The following is a 27386-nucleotide window of genomic DNA, read 5'->3' as shown; positions in this document are numbered from 1 at the left end:
ATGATGTCAAACAGTCTGTTGGTGAAAAACTTGGAGGACCTGAGCCTGGATCCGGGTTATGTGGCCGGGGACGCCAGCCTGTCCCTCAGCTTGTCCTCCTCCGGCAGGTCGAGGCAGTCTCAGCCCCACACCAGCACTCCTCACCGGGGTCCCTGGTGGCAGCACGCCGACTCTCTGAACAGCAGGAACGGCAGCTGGGACACAGTGAGCACGCTGCCGGAGGATGCAGCAGACATCCTGGCCAAGTGTCCCTGCCTGCCCGAGCTGGAGGAGTATCCCTGGACCGAGCAGGAGCTGCAGGAGGTCGTGCGTAAAGTGGACGGTGCAGATGCGTCGTTCACCGCGGAGGCAGTGCACCGGCTGTCCGTCCTGCTCCGGAGGGCTCTGGTCCGGATCTCCAGAGAGGCTCAGCGGCTGAGTGAGCTCCACAGACGGTGCACACGCCTGGAGGTCCAGAGCTCGGTGAGGCTGGTGCTCAGCTGGGCTCTGGCCGAGAGGTGCATATCTTCCTCGGTGAAGGCTGTGTCTCTGCACTGCATGAGCTCCGGGGACAGCGCGTGGCAGCGGGGCAAGTCCTCGCGCTGCGGGCTCACGCTCTCCGTGGGTCGCTTCTTCAGGTGGATGGTGGAGACCCGCGTGTCGGTGCGCGTGCACGAGTACGCCGCCCTGTGCATGGCAGCATGCGTGGAGAGTTTGGCGGAGGAGGTGGTGGGAAGGGCGCTGCGGGTGGCGAGGATGGCCGAGGAGGATGAGGGGGAGCCGGGCGGAGGGGTCACCTGCGTCCCGGTGACCGTGGAGCTGCTGGATGGAACCGTTAATAACGACCCGGAGCTGTGGGGGCTGCTGCAGGTGTACGAGCATCTGATGTGTGGGAAAAACGCAAATGGTGAGTTCAAGTAGGGATGGGCAATTTATTAATATAAGATCGATATCGTGATATGAGAAGAACATGTGGATATGTTAATACAGTGATCAGTGTTTCCTACTGAATTTAGAGAGATCATGGTGGTTGGACCTCAGTCTGACCCTCTATGGGGGTCCAGGGGCACATTTTTAAGTCAAATGCATTAGTCCAGTGCACTCTCAGAGCAAAATTAAGAAGTAAAAAACATAAAAGATTGGTGCTCTAAACAATTTAGAGATCTAGTAATTTAACTACTGGTCCTATAGGTTTGATGATGATGACACAGCCACAAAGCATTGGAGAGACATTTTACCAGTTCATAAATGTTCCAGACAAACTATCAAAGAAGACTAATGTCCACAATTCAGCTCTGAAACAAAAGACAGAGCAGAGTGTTTGTCTCACTATGAATCTGTGGTTGGTCGCCTGGTCTATATGATTAATGGGAAACACTGTGGATATAGAATAGGTGTTTGTTTCTGGTGTTGTAGTTGTTTTTATTATTTGTCTTTTACCACTTTATCATTATTCTGCCCTCTATAGGTTTACCTGACTGGCTAGTTTGGCATATTGTGGTATAAATGTTGTCTTTTCCTGGTTTTAAAGGTAATTTTCTGAACTTACCAGATTGTTCTAGCTGTTCTATTATTTTCCTTTTTACCCACTTAGTCATTAAATCCACATTACTGATGATTATTTAATCAAAAAATTTTGTGAAAACACCAAAAATACTGCAGTACTCTCAGTAAATACTTCAGTACTCTCAGTAAATACTGCAGTACTCACAGTAAATACTGCAGTACTCTCAGTAAATACTGCAGTACTCACAGTAAATACTGCAGTACTCTCAGTAAATACTGCAGTACACTCAGTAAGTACTGCAGTACTCTCAGTAAATACTGCAGTACTCACAGTAAATACTGCAATACTCTCAGTTAATACTGCAGTACTCTCAGTTAATACTGCAGTACTCACAGTAAATACTTCAGTACTCTCAGTAAATACTGCAGTACTCTCAGTAAATACTTCAGTACTCTCAGTAAATACTGCAGTACTCTCAGTAAATACTGCAGTACTCTCAGTAAATACTGCAGTACTCTCAGTAAATACTGCAGTACTCTCAGTAAATACTTCAGTACTCTCAGTAAATACTGCAGTACTCACAGTAAATACTGCAGTACTCTCAGTAAATACTGCAGTACTCACAGTAAATACTGCAGTACTCTCAGTAAATACTGCAGTACACTCAGTAAGTACTGCAGTACTCTCAGTAAATACTGCAGTACTCACAGTAAATACTGCAATACTCTCAGTTAATACTGCAGTACTCTCAGTTAATACTGCAGTACTCACAGTAAATACTTCAGTACTCTCAGTAAATACTGCAGTACTCTCAGTAAATACTTCAGTACTCTCAGTAAATACTGCAGTACTCTCAGTAAATACTGCAGTACTCTCAGTAAATACTGCAGTACTCTCAGTAAATACTGCAGTACTCTCAGTAAATACTGCAGTACTCTCAGTAAATACTGCAGTACTCACAGTTAATACTGCAGTACTCTCAGTAAATACTGCAGTACTCTCAGTAAATACTGCAGTACTCTCAGTAAATACTGCAGTACTCTCAGTAAATACTGCAGTACTCTCAGTAAATACTGCAGTACTCTCAGTTAATACTGTAGTACTCACAGTAAATACTGCAGTACTCTCAGTAAATACTGCAGTACTCACAGTTAATACTGCAGTACTCACAGTAAATACTGCAGTACTGTACTTTGATATCTAACTGTTGATGATGGATGAATGTAAAGTGAAGGACAGAGCTGTGATGATGATGATGATGACGATGATGAAGAAGAGATAAAGGACGAGTCTGCATATTTAAATCTGCAGCTCAGGTTCAGTCTTCACCAACAGTCATTCCTACAATATCATTGCGATACCGATATCGAGGTATTTGATTGTATCCATATCGCCCCGCCCTGAACTCAAATATTCATTATTATTATTATATTCAGTATAACTCATATTTGGCTTATGGATAAGATAACGGTAATGTGGACTCCTGGAGTTGTTTATATGCTTGTATTTGTTTTAGTGCCGAAACAATTAGACAATAATCGATTTTATTGTCTTTTCAATCAGGCAAACACATAAGACCTTCTGTTTCTTGCTTCTCCAGTGTGATGACTTGTGTGTCTCTAAGTAATTTAATTTTGAGCTGTTGAAGACATCAGCTCTGGTTTCTGGGAAAAGTTGATTGGACTTTCATCATTTTGGGCCATTAAGTAGATGAAAACGTGTTGATTGATCAAAGACTAAAGGGCAGATTAACACATAGTGAGGATAATCATTAAGTGCAACGGAAGGGAGGGAGGGAGGGAGGGAGGGAGGAAGGGAGGAAGAAGGAAAGAAGGAGGGAAGGAGGGAAGGAAGGGAGGAAGAAGGAAGGAAAGGAGGGAGGAAGAAGGAAGGAAAGGAGGGAGGAAGGAAGAAGGAAGGAAAGGAGGGAGGTAGGAAAGGAAGGGAGGAAGAAGAGGAGGAAGGAATGAAATGAGGGAGGGAGGAAGAAGGAAGGAAGGGAGGAAGAAGGAGGGAGGAAGGAAGGGAGGAAGAAGGAAGGAAGGGAGGAAGAAGGAAGGAAAGTATCTTATATAGATACTTTCCTCCTTCTGTAGGTGTTATATCATTAGTCTGAAAACATAAAACTATTTTCCTCCTCCATCTCTGACCTAAATCCATCTCTGACCTAAATCCTGACGAAATTTGCAGGATTTTCCAGCTTTGTGTCTTTTTAGTTTTTGATCCTCACATGAAAACGAGTCAGTTCACAGAGGAGAGAAGTGACAGTGTGTGAAGTGTCACATGTTCATCAATGAAAACAATCACGCTCCGTCGCTCACCGAACACGTGTGTGATGAATTCACACGTTTGTTTTTACACGTGACTTTTCTCTCACAGATGCTCCTCTGTGACGTCGGTCTCCTCTGATTATAACTCCATTTAAAATAGATATGACTTATTCATTTATATTATATTATTATATTTCCTTCCTTCTTCCTTCCTTCTTTCCTTTCCTTCCTTCTTTCCTTTCCTTCCTTCCTTCCCTCCTTCTTTCCTCCCTTCCTTCTTTCCTTTCCTTCCTTCCCTCCTTCTTTCCTCCCTCCTTCCCTTCTTCCTTCCTTCTTCCTCCCTTCCTTCCTTCCTCCCTTCTTTCCTCCCTTCTTTCCTTCTTTCCTTTCCTTCCTTCCTCCTCCTTTCCTTCCTTTTTCCTTCCTCCCTCCCTTCCTTCCTCCCTCCTTCCTCCCTTCCTTCCTTCCTTCCTTCCTCCCTCCCTTCCTTCCTTCTTCTTCCCTTCCTCCCTCCCTCCCTCCTTTCCTTCCTTCTTCCTCCCTTCCTTCTTTCCTTTCCTTCCTTCCCTCCTTCTTTCCTCCTTCCTTCCTCCCTTCCTCCCTCCCTCTTTTCCTTCCTTCTTCCTCCCTTCCTTCCTCCCTCCCTTCATTCTTCCTTTCATTCCTCCCTCCTTTCCTTCCTTATTCCTCCCTTCCTTCCTCCTTTCCTTCCTCCATCTTTCCTTCCTTCCCTCCTTCTTTCCTCCCTCCCTTCTTCCTTCCTTCCTTCCTTCCTTCCTTCCTCCCTCCTTTCCTTCCTTCTTCCTCCCTTCCTTCCTCCTTTCCTTCCTCCATCTTTCCTTCCTTCCCTCCTTCTTTCCTCCCTCCTTTCCTTCCTTCTTCCTCCCTTCTTTCCTCCTTTCCTATGACTTATACATTAATATAGATACTTTCCTCCTTCTCTAGGTTTTATATCATTAGTCTCAAACATAAAACTATTTTCCTCCTCTATATTCTGACCTGAATCCATCTCTATTACTTTACTGGATGACAAAACTTTGTATCATTGCATCAGTGGTTGAGACTCATTACTGAGGAAATACTCTACTTCCTCCTCGAGCCGGGTGGTTTTACAGAGCAGAGAAGTTAATGATGGCGTCAAATTGCTGAGAGAGAGAGAGCAGTCCAGATCGTAATAAAAGATAATTACTGGCATTTTAAGATGTTTACCAGTACCATGTAGAGGCTGATGGAGGGGGGGGGGGGGGGTGGAGGGGGAAACCCATCAGACAGGAAATGGGCATTTTGGGAAATAAGAGACTAGGAAGTGGAAGATCCTTTCCTGATAAATGTCTGGAGTTAGATGATCTTATACTGTAGAGACACGGTTCACATTGGAGTCAGGTTAGCTGTCAGTTCAGTGTTAAAGTAGTTTTTCAAGCAGCAAAGCCAAACAGTCGCTGGTATTGGTGTAAGAATACTGTTGCCCTCGAGTCAAGGAAGGAAGGGAGGAAGAAGGAAGGAAGGGAAGATGAAGGAAGGAAAGGAGGGAGGAAAGGGAAGAAGGACGGAGGAAAGAAGGAAGGTAGGAGAGAGGGAGGATGGAAGGAAGGGAGGAAGGAAAGGAAGGAGGAAGGAAAGGGAGGAAGGCAGAAGGAAGGAAGGAAGGAAGGGAGGAAAGGAAAGGAGGAAGGAAAGGGAGGAAGGACTGAGGAAAGAAGGAAGGTAGGAGAGAGGGACGAAAGGAGGGAGGGAGGGAGGGAGAAAGGAAGGACAGAGGAAAGAAGGAAGGGGAAGGTGGGGGGGGAAAGAAAGAGAAGGAGGGAAGGAAAGAAAGAAAGAAGGAGGGAAGAAAAGGCGATGGAGGAAGGAAAGAAGGAAGGGAGGAAAGAGAGAGGAAAGAGAAGGAGGGAGGAAGAAAGGAAAGAAGGAAGGGGGAAGGTAGGGGGGAGGGAAGAAAGAAGGAACAGTCAAAACAGACGGGGTCAATTTGACCCGGGAGGGACGACACAAAGTTTAATGGAATATTTTCGGGTTTTCTCAGACTACATAAAAGTTACAGGACATAAAATTAGCACCAAATGCTGGTAAAAATATGCGAGAGGCTAGTAGATGTAATTCACTCACTGACCAGAAACGCAATGATGTGTGAATGTCTGCATGCAGCGAATATTGGATTAGGTCGTCATTTCACGTGCAGGTTACCGTGACGACGGCTGCTTGATGGAGCACCTGTCTGTCAGCAGCTCCGTTATAAACTGTCTTGTTCTGAATATTATAAGGTGTGTTTTGACATGTTTTTGACATCAGAATGTGATCAATCTGAGACTGAACGTGACTTCAGACATCTGAGCCTCCATATTCCACTTTTTTTTTTCTTACTTTCTCTTCATAGTAAATCTACAGAGTAAAAAGCAGCCTTTCTCTAATTTGTCGACATTGTTGAGGACGAACCAATAGACTATAAATCAATGTGACTAAGAAGCAGTTAGTTGTTGAGTCACTAGATGAATATCAGGCTCCATCAACATGTTAAAAACGACCCAAACCCCACCTTCCCCCCCCTCCATCTAAGGCACCCTGTTCCTCTACCTCTTGCCCCACTGCATGCTGGGATGCCGGCTGCAGCTCCCATGAGAACGAACAGGAAGAAGTGAGTGTTGTTACCCTCTGACCCGCACACAGGACACAAAGGAGCTCTCTTTCCCGCTCAGGCTGCGGACCGCGAGCTGCCGTCTGCTCGGCTAAACAAACAGCCGCTGTAGCTGCTGTCACCCTTCTCCCAACAACTACCCCCCCCCCCCCCCCCCCCCCCCACACACACACACACACACAAACACACACACACACCCCACCCCCTCTGTTACCTCGCTCCCCTTTTCTTTTTTTTAAACCCTGCTGTTGTCCTCGTGTCCAGGTAAGGAGGAAGGACAAAGGAGAGAAGGAAGGAAGGTAGGGGGGGAGGAAGGGAGGAAAGGAAAGAAGGAAGGGAGATGAGAAAAGAAGGAAGGTAGGTAGGGGGGAGGAAAGAAAGAGAGGAGGGAGAAAGGAAGGGAGGAAGGAAGGAAGGAGGGAAGGAAAGAAGGAGGGAAGGAGGAAGAAAGGAAAAAAGGAAGGGAGGAAGGAAGGACAGAGGAGAGAATGAAGGAAGGTAGGGGGGAGGAAAGAAGGAAAGAAGGAGAGAAGGAGGGAGAAAGGAAAAGAGGAAGGAAGGAAGGAGGGAAGGAAAGGAAGGAAGGGGGGGATGAAAGAAGGAACAGTCCAAACAGACGGGTTAATCTGACCCCGGAGGACGACTAGAAGGTTAATAATAAGGAAATCATTCAAGGACAAAAAGGCCCCAAATTGTTCTTCCTGATCTGGTGATAAAAATAAACCCCAGCAGTGAAACGTGAGAAAAAAGCCTCGGCTCTGCTGCGAAGGATCCAGAGACTCAGCTTGTAATGTCATTATCCTCCAAACATCTCAGCAGCAAGCACATTTATATTGTTACTGAGTCCAGACATGTCTGCACTGATCATTTTTCCTCTGTTTTAAAAACTCTGGAGCCAAAAATGTATTTAAGTTCCTGCTCGAACCAGCTTCTGTTCCCTTCAACATGAAGGAAGGAAGGGAGGAAAAGGAAGGAAAGGAGGGAAGGAAAGAAAGGAAATTTAAGTTCTTGCTCAGACCAGCTTCTGTTCCCTTCAACAGGAACACTGTGTAGTAAACACGCAGCTTTATTATTAATATGTTAGGAAGGAAAGGAGGGGAGGAAGAAGGAGGAAGGAAGGAAGGAAGGAAATGAGGGAAGGAACGAAAGAAATTTAAGTTCTTGCTCAGACCAGCTTCTGTTCCCTCATCAACATGAACACTGTGTAGTACATATGTTAGGAAGGAAAAGAGGGAGGAGGAAGGAAGGAAAGGAGGGAGGAAGAAGGAAGGAAAGGAAGGAGGAAGGAGGGAGGAGGGAAGGGAGGAAGGAAGGAAGGAAGGAAGGAAAGGAGGAAGGAAGGAAGAGAGGAAGAAGGAAGGAAAGTAGGGGAGGAAGGCTTCTTCTTCTTCTGCTTTTACTTGTTCTTCTTCTTGTTCTTCATCTTCTGCAGACTCCTTGTAGAGGAAGATAGTTCTTTATGACTCTGGATGTTGGTTTAAGCTCGTTGTCATGAAGCAGAATAACTTTAATAACTTTGGACCATCAGACACCAACATGATGGTTTTTCATTACCGATCAGAATCTAAACATCTTAAATCTTTTTCTCCGTATCTTTACATCTTCAGACTCGTGGGTTTCTGAGTCTGAGACTGTGAGCCTCCCTTCAGACACAGCTTCACCCCCTCATCCCCTCCTCAGTTTACTTCCATAGTTCAGCTCTGTGGGATCATGATTATGTTATTTGATCCCATAAACACTCAACAACTGTGAGCCAACATTGCCTGATATTGCATTGCTGGTTGACATAAGTTGAAACGCCACCAAATACATAAAATAAAGCCTGTCTGAAGATATTTATTAGATTCTTTCTACTTCTGGGGGGAAAATACAGGAAAAAAAGGGAAGTAAAATTCCTCCGAAACATCTCTTTAAAAAATCATCCATATTTAAAGTTTCCCCTGAAACAGTTTGGAGCCCCCTGCAGAGGCCCACCCCCACATATTAAATACCTCAGTGATGAAAAACCCAGGACCACAGCTTCTGTCTGTGAGGCTGAATGAAGGGAAGGAAACGAGTGTTAAATGTGACCAAAGACACAAAGACAGATCCTGAAGTAACAGCGTCGAGAAATAAAGACCCTTAGCAAAAAGTAGTTTATTCAAGTTTACTACGAGTATACTTATTTTATACTTAAACTGAGGCAGTATACTTGAAGTTTACTTTTTATATACTTAACCCTCCTGTTGTCCTCGAGTCAAGGAGGAGAAGGAAGGAAAGGAGGGAGGAAGGAAAGGAGGGAGGAAGGAAGGAGGGAGGGAAGGAAGGAAGGAGGGAAGGAAGGAAAGAAGGAAGGAAAGGAGGGAGGAAGGAAGGAAAGAAGAAAGGAAAGGAGGGAAGAAGGAAGGAAGGAGGGAAGGAAGGAAGGAAAGGAGGGAGGAAGGAAGGAAAGAAGACAGGAAAGGAGGGAGGAAGGAAGGAAGGATGGAAGGAAGGAAGGTAGGAGGGACGGAAGAAAGAAGGAAGGAAGGTAGGAGGGACGGAGGAAAGAAGGAAGGGAGGAAGGACAGAAGGAAGGAAGAAAGGGGGATGGAGGAAGGAAAGAAGGAAGGGAGGAAAGAGGGAAGGAAGGCAGAAATTGGCAATTGTTTTGGTAGCGTAATCTGGTTAAAAGCCGGTAGGCAGCGAGTCTGGAGCCAGTGGGTATGGACGCTGTTTTCACTCACTCACTCACTCACTCACTCACTCACTCACTCACTCACTCACTCACTCACTCACTCACTCTCTCTCAAAAAGTTGCTTTAATAGTTATTTTATTATCAAAATTGCTGATTGACTAGTTGATTAATTGTCGCAGTGAACTCGACAGACACGCCAAACTGTTGCAACTAATCTGCAAATAATCTACTCATTATTTTAGAGAGAGAGAGAAAGAGAGAGACTTCTGTTTAGATTAAAGCCGTTAATCATGATTAATCACTATTAATCATGAAGCTTTGATAGTTTCATCACTGGGTCGTATTACTGTGAGAAAACCACTGAAACTTCTTCTTCTTCTTCTTCTTCTTCTTCTTCTTCTTCTTCTTCTTCTTCTTCTTCTTCTTCTTCTTCTTCTTCTTCTTCTTCTTCTTCTTCTTCTTCTTCTTCTTCTTCTTCTTCTTCTTCTTCTTCTTCTTCTTCTTCTTCTTCTTCTTCTTCTTCTTCTTCTTCTTCTTCTTCTTCTTCTTCCTCCTTCTGTTTTTACAGTTTAGCATTAAACCCAGATGGAGATAACATTAGCCGGCGTTCTGGTAGCAGAGTGAGTGTCGGGTTTCTCTTCACTCGCTCTGCTTTTCTCCAGCTGTCTGTCTGCTCTTCCTCCTCTTCCTCTTCCTCCTCCTCTTCTTCATCCTCAGCTACAAAACAAAACTATCCACCACAAAAATCAAAGTTCACCAACCATTATTATTTTATTAGAGTATAAAAAAACTACAGTTGATAGTTTGACTTCAGACATCATCACTGACTGTAAAGGGTTTTATGGAGATGTGATAATAAAACTGATTGTCTTCAGATTTTGGACTAAAGACGTAACTCTGTGCTCTGTGAATTAGTTATTTTATTGATACTTTAATCTATTAATCAATTAATCAACTAGTCAATCAGCAATTTTGATAATAAAAAAAGAAATTAAAGCAACTTTTTTTAACCCTCCTGTTGTCCTCGATTCAAGAAGGAATGAAGGATGGAGGAAGGAAGGGAGGAAGAAGGAAGGAAAGGAGGGAGGGAGGGAGGGAGGGAGGAATGAAGGAAGGAAGGGAGGAAGAAGGAAGGAAAGGAGGGAGGGAGGAAGAACGAAGGAAAGGAGGAAGAAGGAAGGAAAGGAGGAAGGAAGGGAGGAAGAAAGAAGGAAGGGAGGAAGAAGGAAGGAAAGGAGGGAGGGAGGAAGAAGGAGGCAGGGAGGAAGAAGGAAGGAAAGGAGGGAGGGAGGAAGAAGGAGGGAGGGAGGAAGGATGAAGGAAGGAAAGGATGGAGGAAAGAAGGAATAAAGGAAGGTAGGAGGGAGGCAGGAAACAGGGAAGGAGGGAGGGAGAAAGGGAGGAAGGAAGGGAAGAAGGAAGGGAGGAAGGAAGGAAAGAAAGAAGGAGGGAGGAAGGAAGGGAGGAAGGACGGGAGGAAGGACAGACGGAAGGAAGGAAGGGAGGAAAGAAGGAGCAGTCAAAAAACAGACGGGGTCAATTTGACCCGGGAGGACGACACGAAGGTTAAAATTAAAAATGTTGAAAAATTCACTGGCTCCACTTTATTATAATCCTAGTTTGCTTATTCTTCTTTTTTAAAGGAACCATGAGCTCTGGGAGTTTATTACACTACACACTTATTACATTATTTTATAGACTGCATTAATATTCATTCATAATCATTATTTGCAGTAATCTGAAGTAACTGCGGCTCCTCCACTCGCTTGTGGTTTTAGAGAAGAACTGCAACAATAAATCTATTACTAAACTAGTCAATCTGTATTTTTGACAGTAAAATAATTGTCAAAGCAACTTTTTTGAATTAAAAATGTTGAAACATTCGCTAGTTCCAGTTAGTTTTCTCTCTTCTGTGATAATAAACTGTTATCTTCAGATTATGGACTGTTCAGTGGACAAAACAAGACATTTTTAAAAGGTATTTTTCACTATTTACTAACATCTTACAGACTGCATGAATAATAATCAGGTCATCTATAAACTAATCAGATTATTGGATAATGAAAATAATCATTAGATGCAGCAGTAAAGTTGTTTTAATGATGTTTAACCAACAATGGTTCTGGAAATATAGGAAATGCCCAAATATGGAATGAACAGTGACATCACATCCGTCGTCATAGAAACATCTGGAGTGAAAAAACATTACTCAGAGTGTTGAGAAACACTTTATTATTTATATGACTGTAAATATCAGCTGGATTCAGAACCAACTTTTCTTACTTCTGGACCAGAATCTGGAGACCTGACGACCCCCCCGAGCTGCTGTGTGTGTGTGTGTGTGTGTGTGTGTGTGTGTGTGTGTGTGTGTGTGTGTGTGTGTGTGTGTGTGTGTGTGTGTGTGTGTGTGTGTGTGTGTGTGTGTGTGTGTGTGTGTGTGTGTGTGTGGGTGAGTTACGACCCGCTGGAGAAACACGGCACAGTTTTAGTTTTATAAATAGACTTTTTAGAGTTTTTCTACAAAGTTCTGCTTCACGTATCAGCAAGAATCCAGCTCTGAAGAGACTCAAAGACAGAAGAACTGAGCTTCACTGTTTAGAAATTAATTGATTAGTCGAGTGAAACGAAATTAATTAGCAATGATTTTGACAATCAAATAATTATCATTTCTGTCATTTTTCAAGCAAAAAAGCCAAATTCTTCTCTGGTGTTCTTCTGCCTTTTAATTTAAAATCTTTAGTTTTGGACGATTATTTAGATAATTAAGCTTTTATTTAACCTTCTAGTCGTCCTCCCGGGTCAAATTGACCCTGTCTGTTTTGACTGTTCTTTCTTTCCTCCCTACCTTCTTCCTCCCTTCCTTCATCCCTCCTTTCCTTCCTTCCTTCCTCCTTTCATTCCTTCCTTCATTCCTCACCCCCTCCTTTCCTTCCTTCTTCCTCCCTTCCTTCCTTCATCCCTCCTTTCCTTCCTTTCCTTCTTTCCTCCTTTCCTTCCTTCCTCCCTTCTTCCTTCCTTCCTTCCTCCTTTCCGTCCTTCCTTCCTTTCCTTCCTCCTTTCATTCCTTCCTTCCTCACCCCTTCCTTTCCTTCCTTCTTCCTTCCTTCTTCCTCCCTTCCTTCCTTCATCCTTTCCTTACTTCTTCCTCCCTTCCTTCCTCCTTTCCTTCCTTCTTCCTCCTTTCCTTCCTCCTTTCCTTTCCATCCTTCCTTTCCTTCTTCTTCCCTCCTTCCTTCCCTCTTTTCCTTCCTTCTTCCTCTCCTCCTTCCTTGACTCGAGGACAACAGGAGGGTTAAACATTTTTATTGTTAAATGATCGATTTTAATTCATTAAATGTTCAGCAGATGGATCAATGATTAGTTGCAGTTCTAGTATTTTCAGTTTTAGTCTTGATTGGGAATAATATTAGTTCTCCTGGACTCAACTTAGACTTGGCTGAGCTTCACAAACACACACACACACACACACACACACACACACACACACACACACACACACACACACACACACACACACACACACACACACACACACACACACACACACACACACACACACACACACACACACGTCTTCACCCCGCTCTGTGCTTCTGTTGTCCCGACCCAAACACTCTCAGCTTTATACGACGCAGCAGAAAAGAGCTGTTGTTTTCAGGCCCGATGACTGCGGCTCTGTTTTCATTCGGGACGCACAAGCTTACCTGCACACGCACACACACATGTACACACACATGCACACACACACAGTAGCACACACGCTTTCTATGAGGATGCTGTTGCAGCTTGGGGGTTGTTAGGAGTGATGTTTTGATTAAGACACACACAGAGTGGCAGGAAATGACTTAATCACTCATGATTCTGGATGTAAGCAGGTCAGTGTTGGCCACAGTAGCTGAGGTGTGTGTTTGTGTGTGTGTGTGTGTGTGTGTGTGTGTGTGTGTGTGTGTGTGTGTGTGTGTGTGTGGGTCAGTGCGACACAGGTAGGGATTAGAAAACAGAGGTTTGTGCTCTGTGTGGCAGCAGACTGGTCTCCTGTTGTGTTTCATGAATAGATGCTTGTTGGCTGTCTGTAAACACAGCAGCAGAGTAATCCACTCTAATTATGAGACACACGCAGCAAAGAGTTCTTTCTTTACGTCCAGACGAGAAAGAAAGAAAGAAAGAAAGAAAGAAAGAAAGAAAGCCGAGGTGTGTTTCTCAGGTCGGAGACGATAATCAGACTTCTGTTAAATGAAACATTAAATCAGCTCAAACTGAAACTGGTTCTTTATGAAGCTGCAACAGATTTACTGCAGCTCTTCATCATGTTTTAATAAGTTAATGTAAAATAAAGGTGCAGAAACTCAATAAAAAGCATAAAACACATAAAACATAAACAATATACAAGAAGTTAAAACATGAATTAACTCTTTAACAGACAAGAGAGGAAAATGACATGAAAATTATTGTTTTTATTTACTTTAAAGTTACTAATTATCTCAATTCCACAAATAACTTAAACAAATATTATGTATATTTTGTATTTTATGAGTCGTATCTCCACCAGGATAATTTGCCCCTATTAAGATATTAAAAACATGTATGTATATATATGTGTGTATCTCCTGGTGCATGCTGCCTGTTTAAGGGTTAATATTTCTCTATATATTAACTATACATTCACACACACATTTATATCAATTACATTTATAATACTCTTCTGTACACCCATAAATGCATCACTGACTTACCTTTATCATATATAAATATTATATAATTATTATTTATAAATTATATATAAATATTATATATAAATATTATTTATAAATATTATATAAATATTATTTATAAATATTATATATAATATTATATATGACAGTAAACTGAATATTTTGGGGTTTTGAACTTTTAGTTTGACAAACTCAGATATTAAGAAAGTTGTGATTTATTTATTTTAAACTAACAACAAACTGATTAATCAATAATCCACATGATGATGATGATGATGATGATGATGATGATGTTTCTTCACACATGCAGTTATGAGGTCTCGCATAGTGTGTGTGTTTGTGTGTGTGTGTTGCATGTGTGTGTGTTGCATGTGTGTCTATGTGTGTGTGGACATGCGTATGTGTGTGTGGACATGCATGTGTGTGTGTGTGTGTTGCATGTGTGTGTGTGGACATGCATGTGTGTGTGTTGCATGTGTGTGTATGTGTGTGTGGACATGCGTGTGTGGACATGCGTGTGTGTTTGTGTGCGTGTGTGGACGTGTGTGGACGTGTGTGTGTGTGTGTGTGTGTGGACATGCGTGTGTGTGCGTGTGTGGACGTGTGTGTGTGGGGGCGTGTTGCCCGTGTGTTGTTGTCCGTCTGTGTCTGTGTGCATGTGCATGTGTGCGTGTGCGTGCGTGGTAGCCAGCAGCGGGAGGCTTCAGTGTGTTTTTTGCAGATCAGCGTCACTGAAGCTGTTTTCATTGTGTTTCATTGTGCTGAGTCAGCACATACTGGATCCAGCGGGACACAAAGGGGAAAATCTGCTCCTGCAATCACATCCCTGCTCACATCCTCCTTTTAGACCACTATCACTTTTATTGGAGCTTTTAAATCTGTTTTATTGCTCTTTCTTTCATTTTTATGTTCTCGTGCATTTTTTCTCACATAGTTTTTTGCTTCTTTTTTGTCTTTTTTCTTTATCGTTTTTATGGTCTGCTCTTGTTCTGTCTTGTTATTGGCTCCTCAGTCAGTTGTGAAGCACTTTGAACTGCAATAACCTGATATACCAATAAAGATTTATTGATTGATTGATTGATCACACACACACACACACACACACACACACACACACACACACACACACACACACAGAGCAGTCTCTCATGCTACAGATGTGCTTTTACATCTTTTCACTTGTTTTATTCAGAAGGAAACATCCATTAAAAACACTTCCTCCTGTCTTCCTCTAACAGGCAACGAGCCAAACACTAGATAATTACACATCTTCAGTTTGTCGCTGGTGCAGCTGGATGCTTCCTCTCTCTCTGTGTGTTAGTGACAAACAACAGGTGTGTGTTAGGACATATTTAGACTAATATCAGTGTTTAAGTCGTAGAGATGCAGAAGAGAAGTGATTATTATGCAGCAGGAGGAGTTTAAGAGAGTTTATGTGAGATTATTTCGCATTTTTTTGCCTTTTTAAAAGATGCAACGAATGTCCCCAGATGTGGTTTTGACCTGCAGGTTGCAAGTTTTTATTGATGAAACTGGTTCTTCATTTGAATCCATAGCTGCTGCTGTGTGTAGATACTCAGTTATCTTACTTTAGTTATCGTTATCTTTGTTTGTTGATCTGTGTTTTTTACTGATCTGACTTATTGAATAATGTTTGTGATTGCTAGACAAGCTGTAAATGAGTTGTCCTCCTTGGGATCAAAAGTCTGAATCTGAATCCACATGTGACTCATGGATGTATTATAAGAGCTGATTTCCCCCAGTGGTCACTCACAGTACTGCAGCTGCAACCATAGAGCACCATTATAAAAGAGATGTGTGTAAAACTGCAGACAAGATAAATGATGACTCTCTTTATGTTATGAATGTTTGATCCATGGAGGTTCTTTTATCTGTGAAAGCAATTTAAAAAAAACTCTGACATCATCACAATGTAAAGCCTGTGGGCCGAGAGCGGGAAACACTACTGAGCATGTGCAGTAGGCCGAATGACACGTAAGCAAACCAGAAAGATAGAAAACTCTTTTGGTGTATTTAGATAGATATTTATTTATTGTCATTGCATATAAACACACAACGAAATCTTGTTTGCAGCACCAAAAATCTGCATTAATAAAGGTTAAAGTAATAAATAATGTACAGATAAGTAACAATAATACATAATAAATAATGCTCAGGTAAATTGCACTTGCACTGTTCATCAGGTGAGTGTGTGTGTGTTTATGTTGGTATCTGTGTATCTGTAAACTTTAACATTAATACCTCTCTCTGTGTGTGTGTGTGTGTGTGTGTGTGTGTGTGTGTGTGTGTGTGTGTGTTCAGGTGAGCTGTCTCTGCCGGCTCATGTCAGCCCGTACACGAAGGTTCCCGAGGACCGAGTGGAGAGCCGGGAGGACGCCTACATCCAGCTGGAGCTGCGGACGCTGGAACAGTCGCTGCTCGCCACCTGTGTGGGCAGCATCGCCGAGCTCAGTGAGTGTGTGTGTGTGTGTGTGTTTGTGTGTGTGGGCAGCATCGCCGAGCTCAGTGAGTGTGTGTGTGTGTGTGTGTCTGTGTCTGTGTGTGTGTCTGTGTGTGTGGGCAGCATCGCCGAGCTCAGTGTGTGTGTGTGTGTGTGTGTGTGTGCAGCATCGCCGAGCTCAGTGAGTGAGTGAGTGAGTGAGTGTGTGTGTGTGTGTGTGTGTGTCACCATCGTCACAGTCAGCTCCTGTGTGTGTGTTTAAGTGTGTGTGTGTGTTTGTTTAAACTGTGACCAGCGTCGGGCTCCTGGGACACGTCGTTAGTCACTGCCCCCCCCCCTCTCTCCCCCCCATCGTTAGTCACTGCCCCCCCCCCCTCCCTCCCCCCCGTCGTTAGTCGCTGCCCCCCCTCTCCCCCCCCCCCCCCCCCCCGTCGCTTACATAACAACCTGTGGCCTGTATCCAGAAACAAGGGCACCTTCACACCCTGCAGGCCACCGTAGCTCGTTATCTGAACGCTCGTTACTCAACGAAAATAAAAGATGTGTGTGTGCCTTCAGTGTTCAGGCTGGTTAATGGACACAAAGCAGCTCTGTGTGTGTTTTAAAATATGTATTTATGCCTCATATTCAGTTTAAATTACTATCGACTGAAAAACACTAAACTGTTGTTATATATGTTAGGGTCATTTCTCACACTGCACTGTAACTTTGTTTTATTGTATTTTAGCTTCATTTTATTCCCAATTTGACACTTTTTATTGTATTTAGATTACTTTTATTTTGACATATGTTGCTTTATTTTTATTTTTTTAATCACATTTTTATTTCAATTTTCATTGTTTTGCATTTCAAGCAGCAAACATCCTTATAATACAAATAACAGGCCTGAACTAAGGGAGAAGAATACCAAATAACATAAAAATAAATATATATAAAGTAAGAGCTTTACGTACTTATATACATAAAGTACAAACAGTATATGTTGCTTTTGTCTTCTGATTTATGTCATTTGTTTGCACTTGTTGAAATGTCATAATGTCATATACTAATAAACTATAATATGAATATACAAGTTTATTTCTAACACTTAATTCTAAATCTTCATCTTTATTTAGCTGTAATCTGACTCTTTGTGTCCGTGGTCCTGCAGGTGATCTCGTGTCTCGAGCGATGCGTCACATGCAGCGTCTCCGCAGCTCGAGTCCGTTCATCAGCCCGACTCGATCGGCCAATCAGCTGTCGGTATCCTGGGCGGCGGACGCCCTCCACACACTCTACTACTTCCTGTCCAGTCCGCAGATGGAGTCGCTGGAGAACCCGAACCTGGAACCTCCGACGGTGACGCTGAGCAGAGAGAGGTGTGTGTGTGTGTGTTTGTGTCTGTGTGTGTGTGTCTGTCTCTGTGTGTGTGTGTGTGTTTGTGTGTGTGTGTGTTTAATGAAGCTCTTCTGCAGTACTTATTGAGTGTTATAACTTGACTCAAGGTGCATTTACTTGCTTTTTCAGCAGTTTTCAACCATATCTCATCAGCAGACAGTTTGTTGAGTTGTCATGGAAACGAATGACATCACTGATAACAACTTCAATCAGTCAATTAATCAGACTTTATTTGTACAACAAAATAAAAACAAAAAATTAAATAAATAATGACTCAATAAAAAATTTAAACATTTGGAAAACCCACATAGATTAAAAGATAATAAAAAAATTGGAACAAAATATAATAAATAAAGTGGGTAAAACCAGAAATGTGAGGTGGGGTCAACTTTACTCTTTCCACAGATGAAGAAGAAAAAAAATTACTTTTAGGAATATCATTTTATTTTAATTTCATTTTGTCCATATTAGAATATATTTTGGCAAAAAGAAAACATGATTACACACTTCCAATTACACTCGTTTTTCACTATTTACATTTAAAAATAACCTTTAAAAAAAAAGAAGGTGTAAAATAATGCTAAACTCCCTCCTGCTGTTCCTGCAGGCCGTTCCTGCTCCTCCCTCCTCTCATGGAGTGGATCCGGATCGCCGTGGTGCACGCTGAGCATCGCTGCAGCTTATTGGTGGACAGCGATGATGTCAGACAGACGGCGAGGCAGCTGCTGCCGGGACTCGACTGTGAACCCAGACAGCTGAAGTAAGATGATGAAGATGATGATGGTGGTGGTGATGATGATGATGGTGGTGGTAATGATGATGATGATGGTGATGGTGATGATGAAGCAGTAAACGTCCCCCTGTTGCTTCTCTGCAGGTCTGAGTGCTGCTTTCAGTCCTTTAAGGTTCTGGATGCTGAAGCAGCTTCAGCTAAGTTCCAGCTGGATCTGGGTTTCAGGATGCTCTCCTGTGGCCGAGCAGATCTGGTCCTTCAGGCCTCACGTCTGCTGGGAGCCGACGGGGTCGACACCATGGACGACCAGGTGAGGGGGGGGGGGTGTGATGTCACTCGGGTGTAAAGTCACCATGAAGCAGAAGTTAAATATTTATTGGTTTCTTTACTGAGATCTCCTGAGAACTGAACTCATACTGTAGATCACCAGCCTGTAAATGACGCTGCACCTCCAACATTAAACCTCTAATATAAAGTGTCCTGTATGTTCCTGCAGGGAATGACTCCTCTGATGTACGCCTCTGCAGCAGGAGATGAAGCTCTGGTGCAGATGCTCATCGAGGCCGGAGCTCATCTGGACCTGCAGGTAAAAACACACCTCAGGCTTCCTGCAGCACCAACATATAAATAAAGTCTGATTGTTTTTAGGAAACTGAATTCAGTGATTTTAAAGACTGAAGTGACTGAGGTCTGTTTGTGTCTTTCAGATCCCGGCCTGCTCGGTCCGACACCCGTCTGTTCACCCCGGCAGTCGGCGCTGGGCGGCTCTGACCTTCGCTGTGCTGCACAGTCACCTGTCTGTCACTCAGGTTAGAGCTTCAACCCTAACCCTAACCAATCAAAGTCAAGAAAGTATCAAGAAAAGCAGCCAATAGTGAAATCTGAGAATCCAGAGGCACCAAATATTTTGTGTTTTTGTTTGAAAAAAATGACTCAAACAATGAATCACATATTAATTATGCAGATTAATTTATTTTTGATTGTTCAGCACGTCTGAAACTCACTTATTAACATGTTAGAATGTGTTTGTTCAATCTGCACAAAAACTGATGTGTAAAAATGAGAGTCGGTATTTTTACTGGGTTAGTTGCTGGAGTATTTCTTGGCCTGCAGTCGTGACTTCTGAAATCTCTGCTGGTTGCCTGGTGAGACAGTCCAAGCGTTACCAGCATGTTTCCCCCTAAAACCACAAATAGTTGTTTTTCAGTCTCCATCTTCACAGCAGACTCTGAGTTCAACATCAACACCAACAAGTGTATATTCCCAATATAATAACTTCTTTAGAAATATTCAGTTCTTTAGCAAAATGTCTTTGCTGCTTGAACAGATCAGCTCAGTGTAAACTCTCTAACAGTCTAACATCGTCTCCTCTTCATGCCTGCAGCTGCTGTTGGAGGCCGGAGCAGATGTGGAAGGAGGAGCGCTGCTGGACGGTCAGGAGAGCTCAGCTGAGACGCCGCTGCAGCTCGCTGCTGCTGCAGGTAACGTTATAATGAACACCTGAAGATATATGTGTGTGTGTGTCTGTGTGTGTGTGTCCAGACTGACACTTTAAACTCTGAGGTGTTGCTGGTACTGAACCACAACATGAACCGAACAGAAGAGGCTTTTAGTTTCGCTCTGGTTCATTAACTGTGTTGTTTCTTCTTCTCAGGTTTCTATGAGATGGTGAGTCTGCTGCTCAACTACGGAGCCGACCCTCTGCTCAGAGTGCATCATGGGAACTCTCTGACATCACCGCTGTATGAAGACATGAACTGTTTCAGTTACGCCGCAGCGCACGGACACAGGTGAGAAAGAAATCCTGGTCTCTTCATGTGGTCAGTGTCACATTTTACCTTTTTAGTTAACGTTTTTTAACTTTCTCTAATTACTTTCGATTATTTTCAATTTTCACAGCAGTTTTAATCAACAAAACTCTTAACATAAAGTAAAATACTCCTAATTTTCACCTCAAACTCTCCCATAATGCACAATATCAAATCATATCAAATCTGGTAAAATATCGTGCAAAAAGATCAAAGCAACATTTATAAAGTTTATTTCTGAAATCCTTGTTGCATTTTAAAAATGGTCAATATGAAATAATACCTTAAAAACTAATTCTCATGAAAACATTTATATAACCAAGATTATACAACATGGGAGTTGCTCTTTATACTACAGTAAATCCTACATTTATTCAAAGACTCGATCGATCACAGCTTTTGTTTTTATTGACGACAACGTGTGAAGCAGCTGGATTCATAAGATCATGAAATAACCATAGACTGTATATAAGAAATGGACGTAACATCCGTGACGTCACCCATTGGTTTGTGGACTGCTGCTCGGAGGCCAATAGTATCGGATCTGAGCAGCGCCATCTTGAAAATTTCAGGTGCATGCTGGGAAAAATAAAAACATGGATTCTACTTATATGGGCATCAGGAGGAGCATGAGGCGCCCTCCTGAACCTGTGAACCAATCAACCTGTCAATCACCACGTAGCCACGCCCTAATGCATACCCTGCTTTATCGTCACATATAAAATCAGGGAGGCCAAAATGTCCCAAATGAACATCATACTGCATTGAAGAAGGCTTTAAACTAGCGATTGAGACCATAAACACATTTTGAAAACGTTTACTGAGGTTAGAAATCAAGTGAGAAGTTGGTGAATTCTCCATTGACTTGTATAGAGACGGAAGTCCTTTTGATACCAAAACGGTCGCCCCCTGGTGGCCTTTTGATAGAATGCAGTTTTAAGTTACTTCCTCGTTGGCATCATTTCAGAGGACTGGAACTCCCCGCCTGGAAATAAATCAAGAATTACAGGACACTGATTGGTCCAAACCACTGGAGGTTCGGACACAAGTGCATAAGTTGAAGCCTGATGATTGTCTGAATGAATCTAGCTGACTTGCAAAGTAATGAATCGATTCAGCTCTGAAAAATGCTAATGCAACATCTGCTTTGCAACATCTGCTTTCCCTTTAAAGTGAATCACAGTGTTGTTGAAGTAATCAGTAATCAGCAGCTGTCTCGTCTTCTTCTGCAGGAATGTTTTGAGGAGGCTGCTGCTGCAACCTCAGCCCAGGAAGGAGGACATCCTCTCTCTGGAGGAGATCCTGGCTGAAGGAGTCGAGGATGAGGAAGAGGAGGAGGTGAGAAGGACCAGAGCAGCTCCAGCTCCTGACTCCCTGAGCCCGGCTCCCAGGCTCTGTAAAGCCAGGATGAAAGCTCTGCAGCAGGCAGCGTACTACAGCGCTGAGCACGGTTACCTGGATGTAACCATGGAGCTCAGAGAGATGGGTGAGTCACATTTAATTGATTGATTTTGATGATTTGTACAACCTTTAATTGATATTAAGTCTAAATAAATGATTTGTTAAAGTTTCACACCACAGGAGCTTTAAATTGATCCATACAGACACAGTAAAGCTGAATTTTTGGAGCAAGAATCATCAATTTGATCTGAGTTTTAATCAAAATCAAGACAAACTTTGATCAGGGATCTGCTGTTAAATGAACGTGGTCATATAGTAAAAACACTATTTCATTACATGATTCTCAAGTTTATAACAAGCTCAAGTCAGTTATAAAGCTTCTGTTTGACTTTAAAGAGCAGCTTTCCTGTCCTTTATGTGACTGATCATCAATAATAGATGCTGTAATAAGTGTTAATAATAATGAATCTCTGCTTCTGTATTATCCTTCATGTCGTCCTCCCGGGTCAAATTGACCCCGTCTGTTTTGACTGTTCCTTCCTTCCTCCCTTCCTCCTGTCCTTCCTTCCTCTCTCCCTCCTTCTTTCCTTCCTTCCTCTCTTCCTCTTTTCCTTTCTCCCTCCCTCCTTCTCTCTTTCTTTCCTCCCTCCTTTCCTTCATTTTTCCTTCCTCCTTTCCTCCCTTCTTCCTCCCTTTCTTCCTTCCTTCCTCCTGTCCTTCCTTCTTCCTCCTTTCCTTCCTTCCTCCCTCTTTTCCTTCCTTCTTCCTCCATTCCTTCCTCCCTCTTTTCCTTCCTTCTTCCTCCATTCCTTCCTCCCTCTTTTCCTTCCTTCTTCCTCCATTCCTTCCTCCCTCTTTTCCTTCCTTCTTCCTCCCTCTTTTCCTTCCATCTTTCCTTCCTTCTTCCTCTCTTCCTTCCTTGACTCGAGGACAACAGGAGGGTTAAACTACATTCATATTTTAACCCTTTCATTTCCCCTGTCCGCTGGATCCAGGTGTTTCCTGGAGGCTCCACATCTGGCTGGAGTGTCTCCACAGAGCTCAGCATCTGTCCAGAGACGAAGTCATCGTGTGTCTCCTCACAGAGTTTCCCTCCATCAGGACGGAGGACTACAGCCCCGAGCTCCTGTCTACAGGCGTCCCGCTCATGTTCAGCATGTTAGAAACCAGCAAGGTGTTTATCACTTTTATATTATATTAACCTTCCTGTCGTCTGTTTTGACTGTTCCTTCTTTCCTCCCATCCTTCCTTCCGTCTGTCCTTCTTCCCTCTTTCTTTCCTTCCTCTCTCTTTCCTCCCTTCCTCCTTCCCGCCTCCATCCCCCTTTCTTCCTTCCTTCTGTCCTTCCTTCCTTCTTCTCTCTTTCCTCCCTCCTCCTACCTTCCTTCTTTCCTCCCCCCTACCTTTCTCCCTTCCTCTGTCCTTCTTTTCTTCCTTCCTCCCTTCCTCTTTTCCTTTCTCCCTCCCTTCCTCCTTCCTTCTTTCCTCCCTCCCTCCTACCTTCCTTCTTTCCTCCGTCCTTCCTTCCCCCCTTCCTTCTTTTCTTTCCTGCATTCCTTCCTCCCTCCTTTCCTTCCTTCTTCTTCCTTTCTTTCCTTCTTCCTCCTTTCTTTCCTTCTTCCTCCTTTCCTTCCTTCTTTCTCCCTTCCTTCCTTGACTCGAGGACAACAGGAGGGTTAATGTGTTATCTGTCCCTTCAGACCTCCAGAGTGAGTTTAAACCTTATTTAACACGTTGATGGATGTGTGTTTTAGTTCATGTGGTGTTTTTTCCTCCTCTGCAGGACTACGTGATCACTAAGAGGTTGGCGTCGGTGTTTTCTCACTGCTACAGCGTCTCTCCTGTTCCTCACATCCCAACGATGGACGTCACTCTGTCCACACAGCTGGGTAACAAGTCACTGCTGTCATCTGACCACCAGGGGGCCGACTGCATAAACACAGTGTCGTCCTCCCGGGTCAAATTGACCCCGTCTGTTTTGACTGTTCCTTACTCCTTCCCTCCTTCTTTCCTTCCCTCCCTCTCTCTCTTTCTTTCCATCCGCACTCTTTCCTTCCTTCCTTCCTTCTGTCCTTCCTTCCTCCCCCCTCCTTCTTTCCTTCCTTCCTTCCCTCCCTCTCTCTCTTTCCTCCCCATAACCTTCCTTCTTTCCTCTGTCCTTCCTTCCTCCCTTCCTTCTTTCCTTTCCTCCCTTCCCTCCTCCGTTCCTTCCTTCCTTCTTTTCCCTCACACCTTTCCTTCCTTCTTCTTCCCACCTTTCCCTCCTTCCTTCCTTCCTTCCTCCTTTCCTTCCTTCTTTCCTCCCTCCATCCTTCCTTCTTCCTCCCTACCTTCCTTCTTCCTCCCTTCCTTCCTTGACTCGAGGACAACAGGAGGGTTAAATATAACTGCTACAGACACTTAAAGTCAGGCTAATTTTCCTACCTCGTATTAAGTCAGTCTTTATATTTATGCAACATTAATTAGACTCTTCTAATCTGACAATCCAAGACTAGTCATGAATTAAGTTTCTGCAGCTGGCTCCGATGTGATTTTCTGAGTATAACTCATACCTGCACGATTAAACGTTCGTCTCTGTCCTCAGATATTCACTTCCTGAACAATCAGGAGATGTCCGATGTGACGTTCATGGTGGACGGACGTCCGTTCTTCGCTCATCGGGTGTTGCTGATGTCGGCCTCTGAAAGGTCTGAACTCTCTCTTCTCATCTTTTTATGTATTTAAATCATGATTCATGCTGTTCGTTTCTACTTCAGGGGTTAAACATCTGAGATTTTAACCCTTTTAATGTTGTTTTAATGCTCTTTGAGTCTATTTTTAATATTGTGCAACTTAAACAAAATTAAACTTGAAAATTACAATAGCATAAGAAATATACTTTTTCTTTATTTTATATATAACAATTATTATCGGCCAGTCAATAAAAATCAGTAATATATGAGGGAGAAAAAAAGGTAAAATGTCAAAATATATGAAATTATTACCAAATCATAATAAAAAATACATAATATAAATTAATTATTACCATATTATAGCTTGGGAACCCATTTGTTTTATTTAATTATGTTTATTCAACTTTTATCTGATTTTGCCTGATACTGTAATGTCAGATTTTTATTATGATGCTCTGTGAAGTACTTTATACTACTATTAAAATACTTTATACTACTATTAAAAGTACTAAATCAATAAAATGTATTATGAAGAAAAACATCTGAGGAAAAGTTTTCACATCAGTGTTGCATTAAAACTGACTGCATGAAATAATCCTTTAAATTTAATTCATCTTAAAGGTGACGACTATCAGCCCCACTAGATGTCAGCAGACTACAATTTGCTATCTTAAACATTAATCTTTAGTATTTTTCCAGCTTTATTGAGTAAACAACATGCACATGTGTATAGTGTGACATCTAGTTTATTGCACTTTTTAACTCTACTGTCAGATGTTTTTATTAATTTTACTGTATGTAGTATTGACACCTTTTAGTATATTTAGTAATCAATTAATAAACTATATTCATAATAAAGGAGCTGAGGGAAATGTAAACTAGATGTAAATAAAAGGAAAACTACTCTAAACTAATCTTTAATTTAACGTGTCCTTTTATTCTGTTTTTCGTCTCGTCAGGTTTCGACAGATGCTCGGCGATTCCTCCGACAACATCATCCACATCAGTCACATGACCTACAGCACGTTCCAGGTAACTAAACGACCGTTTATTGTTTGTTATCGATGTGACTGAGAGTTGATTTAATGTTCAGAGGATCAGGACTGGACTTACTGAAGTGTGTTTGTTTGCAGATGATGATGAAGTCTCTGTACTGCGGAGGGACGGACGGACTGACTGTGTCACACTTTGAAGCCATGAAGGTAAAAATCTCTCATCTGTTACCTGCTGCAGGTTCAGCTGATTTATATTTAAGATATGAATTAGCACAAATACCTTCCTCCCTCATAAATAAACTTCTGTTTTTCTGGAGAATAAATCAAAGTTCAAGTTATTTATTAAAGTTCTCGGATTCCAGCTTTTTTCTTTATTTTATATCATTTTAAACTGAATATCTTTTTAGTTTTTGGACTGTTAATCAATACAAATGAGACATTTGAGGATACAGCAAAAATGTATTTATTTTTATTTTTACAATATTTCCTCATTTGCTATAATACTTTGATTGTTATCTTTTTTTAAAATATGTCAATGGTCAGAATAAGCTTTTATTTATGGAGTTACACTACACAGAACCTGGTGTATTTTTCCTTTTTATTTATATAATTATTACTCATTTAAGTATGAAAAAAAAATCTAATTGTAATCATCCTCACCACTGAGGCCCATTACTGGATTTGACTTAAATTACACTGATGTTCCCAAAAGGTGTAACAGCTCAGCAAATGTAGGAATAAACCTATAATCTGGCTCTAAATCAATCAAAGATTAATTTTCAGAGCAAAATGTCACTTGAATAGCAGCAGTTCAGTGATAAATGGTCACAATTTCTTCATCTCAACTATGAAGACTATGATAACAATCATAATCACAACTTCTTAGTTTGCTTTGTAAACCTAAGTCTTCTTAAAACACGTTTTTGGGGACTTTGTAATTCATTTAGCAGAGTAATTATTTCATGTTTGTTTGTTGGACTCTGATTTAAATGTAGGTGTTTTTTCTTGCAGCTGCTGCCGGTGGCCAGTTTCTTCCAGCTCAGAGCTTTGCTGAGATGTTGTGAGATGAAACTGTCACAAAGTCTGAATCCGGACAACGTCGTCAACGTCTACCAAACCGCTAAGGTACGAAAAACATAAGCTAACGTAACGAACACGGAGAGAGAAAAGAGCTTCTGTCTGTACAAAGGACGAAACGCTACGAAACAGACGAGTTTCTAACTTTTAATGTCAGCATGAGATTTGTCTTAAATGTTCAGATTTGATAGCATTAATGTATGTTTTCTATTCTGCATTCAATTTACAACATTGTTGGGTTTGGTTTTAAAGAAGCTGATATTATTATGGAAAAAGAAGGAAAATTGGAGATAGTGGTCAACCAACTTATATTTAATTAATTCCACTTTAAGGCATCCTATGGAGTTTCTTTTATAGTTTTCTTATAAGTGACATGGCACTATGCTGCAATTGCACCTTTTAACATTGCATATTGCACTTTATTGCCCTTATTATTGTCTTAAATAGTTTTTAATTGTCATAAATGTTCTTATGCCTCAGGGAGTGATATCTAAATTTAGTTATATTGTTGTCTAACCCTAAATATAATGACAGTAAAGCTTCTACGAGGACAATAAACATTTTTGTGTCGAGCACTAGGACTGAAATTAATCGAAATTTTATCGAAATTGCAATATGGCCAACTGCAATTAACAAAAGAGTCAACAATGTGTCAAAAGAAGAAAATACTATGTAAAAAATAAATGTAAATTCCCTCTAATTTTACAAATCACATCATAAATCAAAATAATCCCAATTAGAAACACACAAAGACACATCAGGCACTTTTCACTGAGTCCTGTCTGAAGCTCATCGATCAGTATTATTGATCAATATGAAACTGAAACATGACGATGTGTGTTTGTGTTTGTGTTCGCAGCATCACGGAGCCGCTGAACTCTGCAGGTTTTGTGAAGGTTTCTTCCTGCAGAACATGGACCGGCTGCTTGACAGAGAAGACTTCCACCGCCTGCTGCTGGGAGGAGTTGGCCAGGAGCTGCTCTGCCCAGGAACGAGCACCCGATCTAGGCCGGGACAGAACCTGACGCAGCCGGTCCTCCTCATGGATCTGGAAGTCACACTCATTCACAGACTTTACACTCTCAACTCGGCATGTAGAGAGTAA

At 42.2% G+C, this 27386-nt stretch overlaps 1 protein-coding gene across 1 annotated transcript; it reads left to right on the top strand.

Annotated features, from left to right (window-relative positions):
* Positions 1-27386, top strand: LOC133977166 (ankyrin repeat and BTB/POZ domain-containing protein 2-like). Its single transcript, XM_062415297.1, has 17 exons — positions 1-886; positions 16080-16229; positions 17369-17576; positions 18203-18355; positions 18473-18638; positions 18825-18914; positions 19036-19137; positions 19713-19809; positions 19983-20118; positions 21369-21622; positions 22533-22711; positions 23321-23426; positions 24122-24224; positions 25169-25241; positions 25343-25411; positions 26216-26329; positions 27141-27386. The coding sequence occupies exons 1-17, from the start codon at positions 1-3 to the stop codon at positions 27384-27386; spliced, it is 3132 nt and encodes a 1043-aa protein (XP_062271281.1).

The sequence above is a fragment of the Scomber scombrus genome, unplaced genomic scaffold (assembly GCF_963691925.1).
Source record: "Scomber scombrus unplaced genomic scaffold, fScoSco1.1 SCAFFOLD_143, whole genome shotgun sequence".
NCBI lineage: Eukaryota > Metazoa > Chordata > Actinopteri > Scombriformes > Scombridae > Scomber > Scomber scombrus.
Note: the sequence above shows the minus strand (reverse complement) of the source record. Positions and strands in the feature narration are given on the sequence as shown.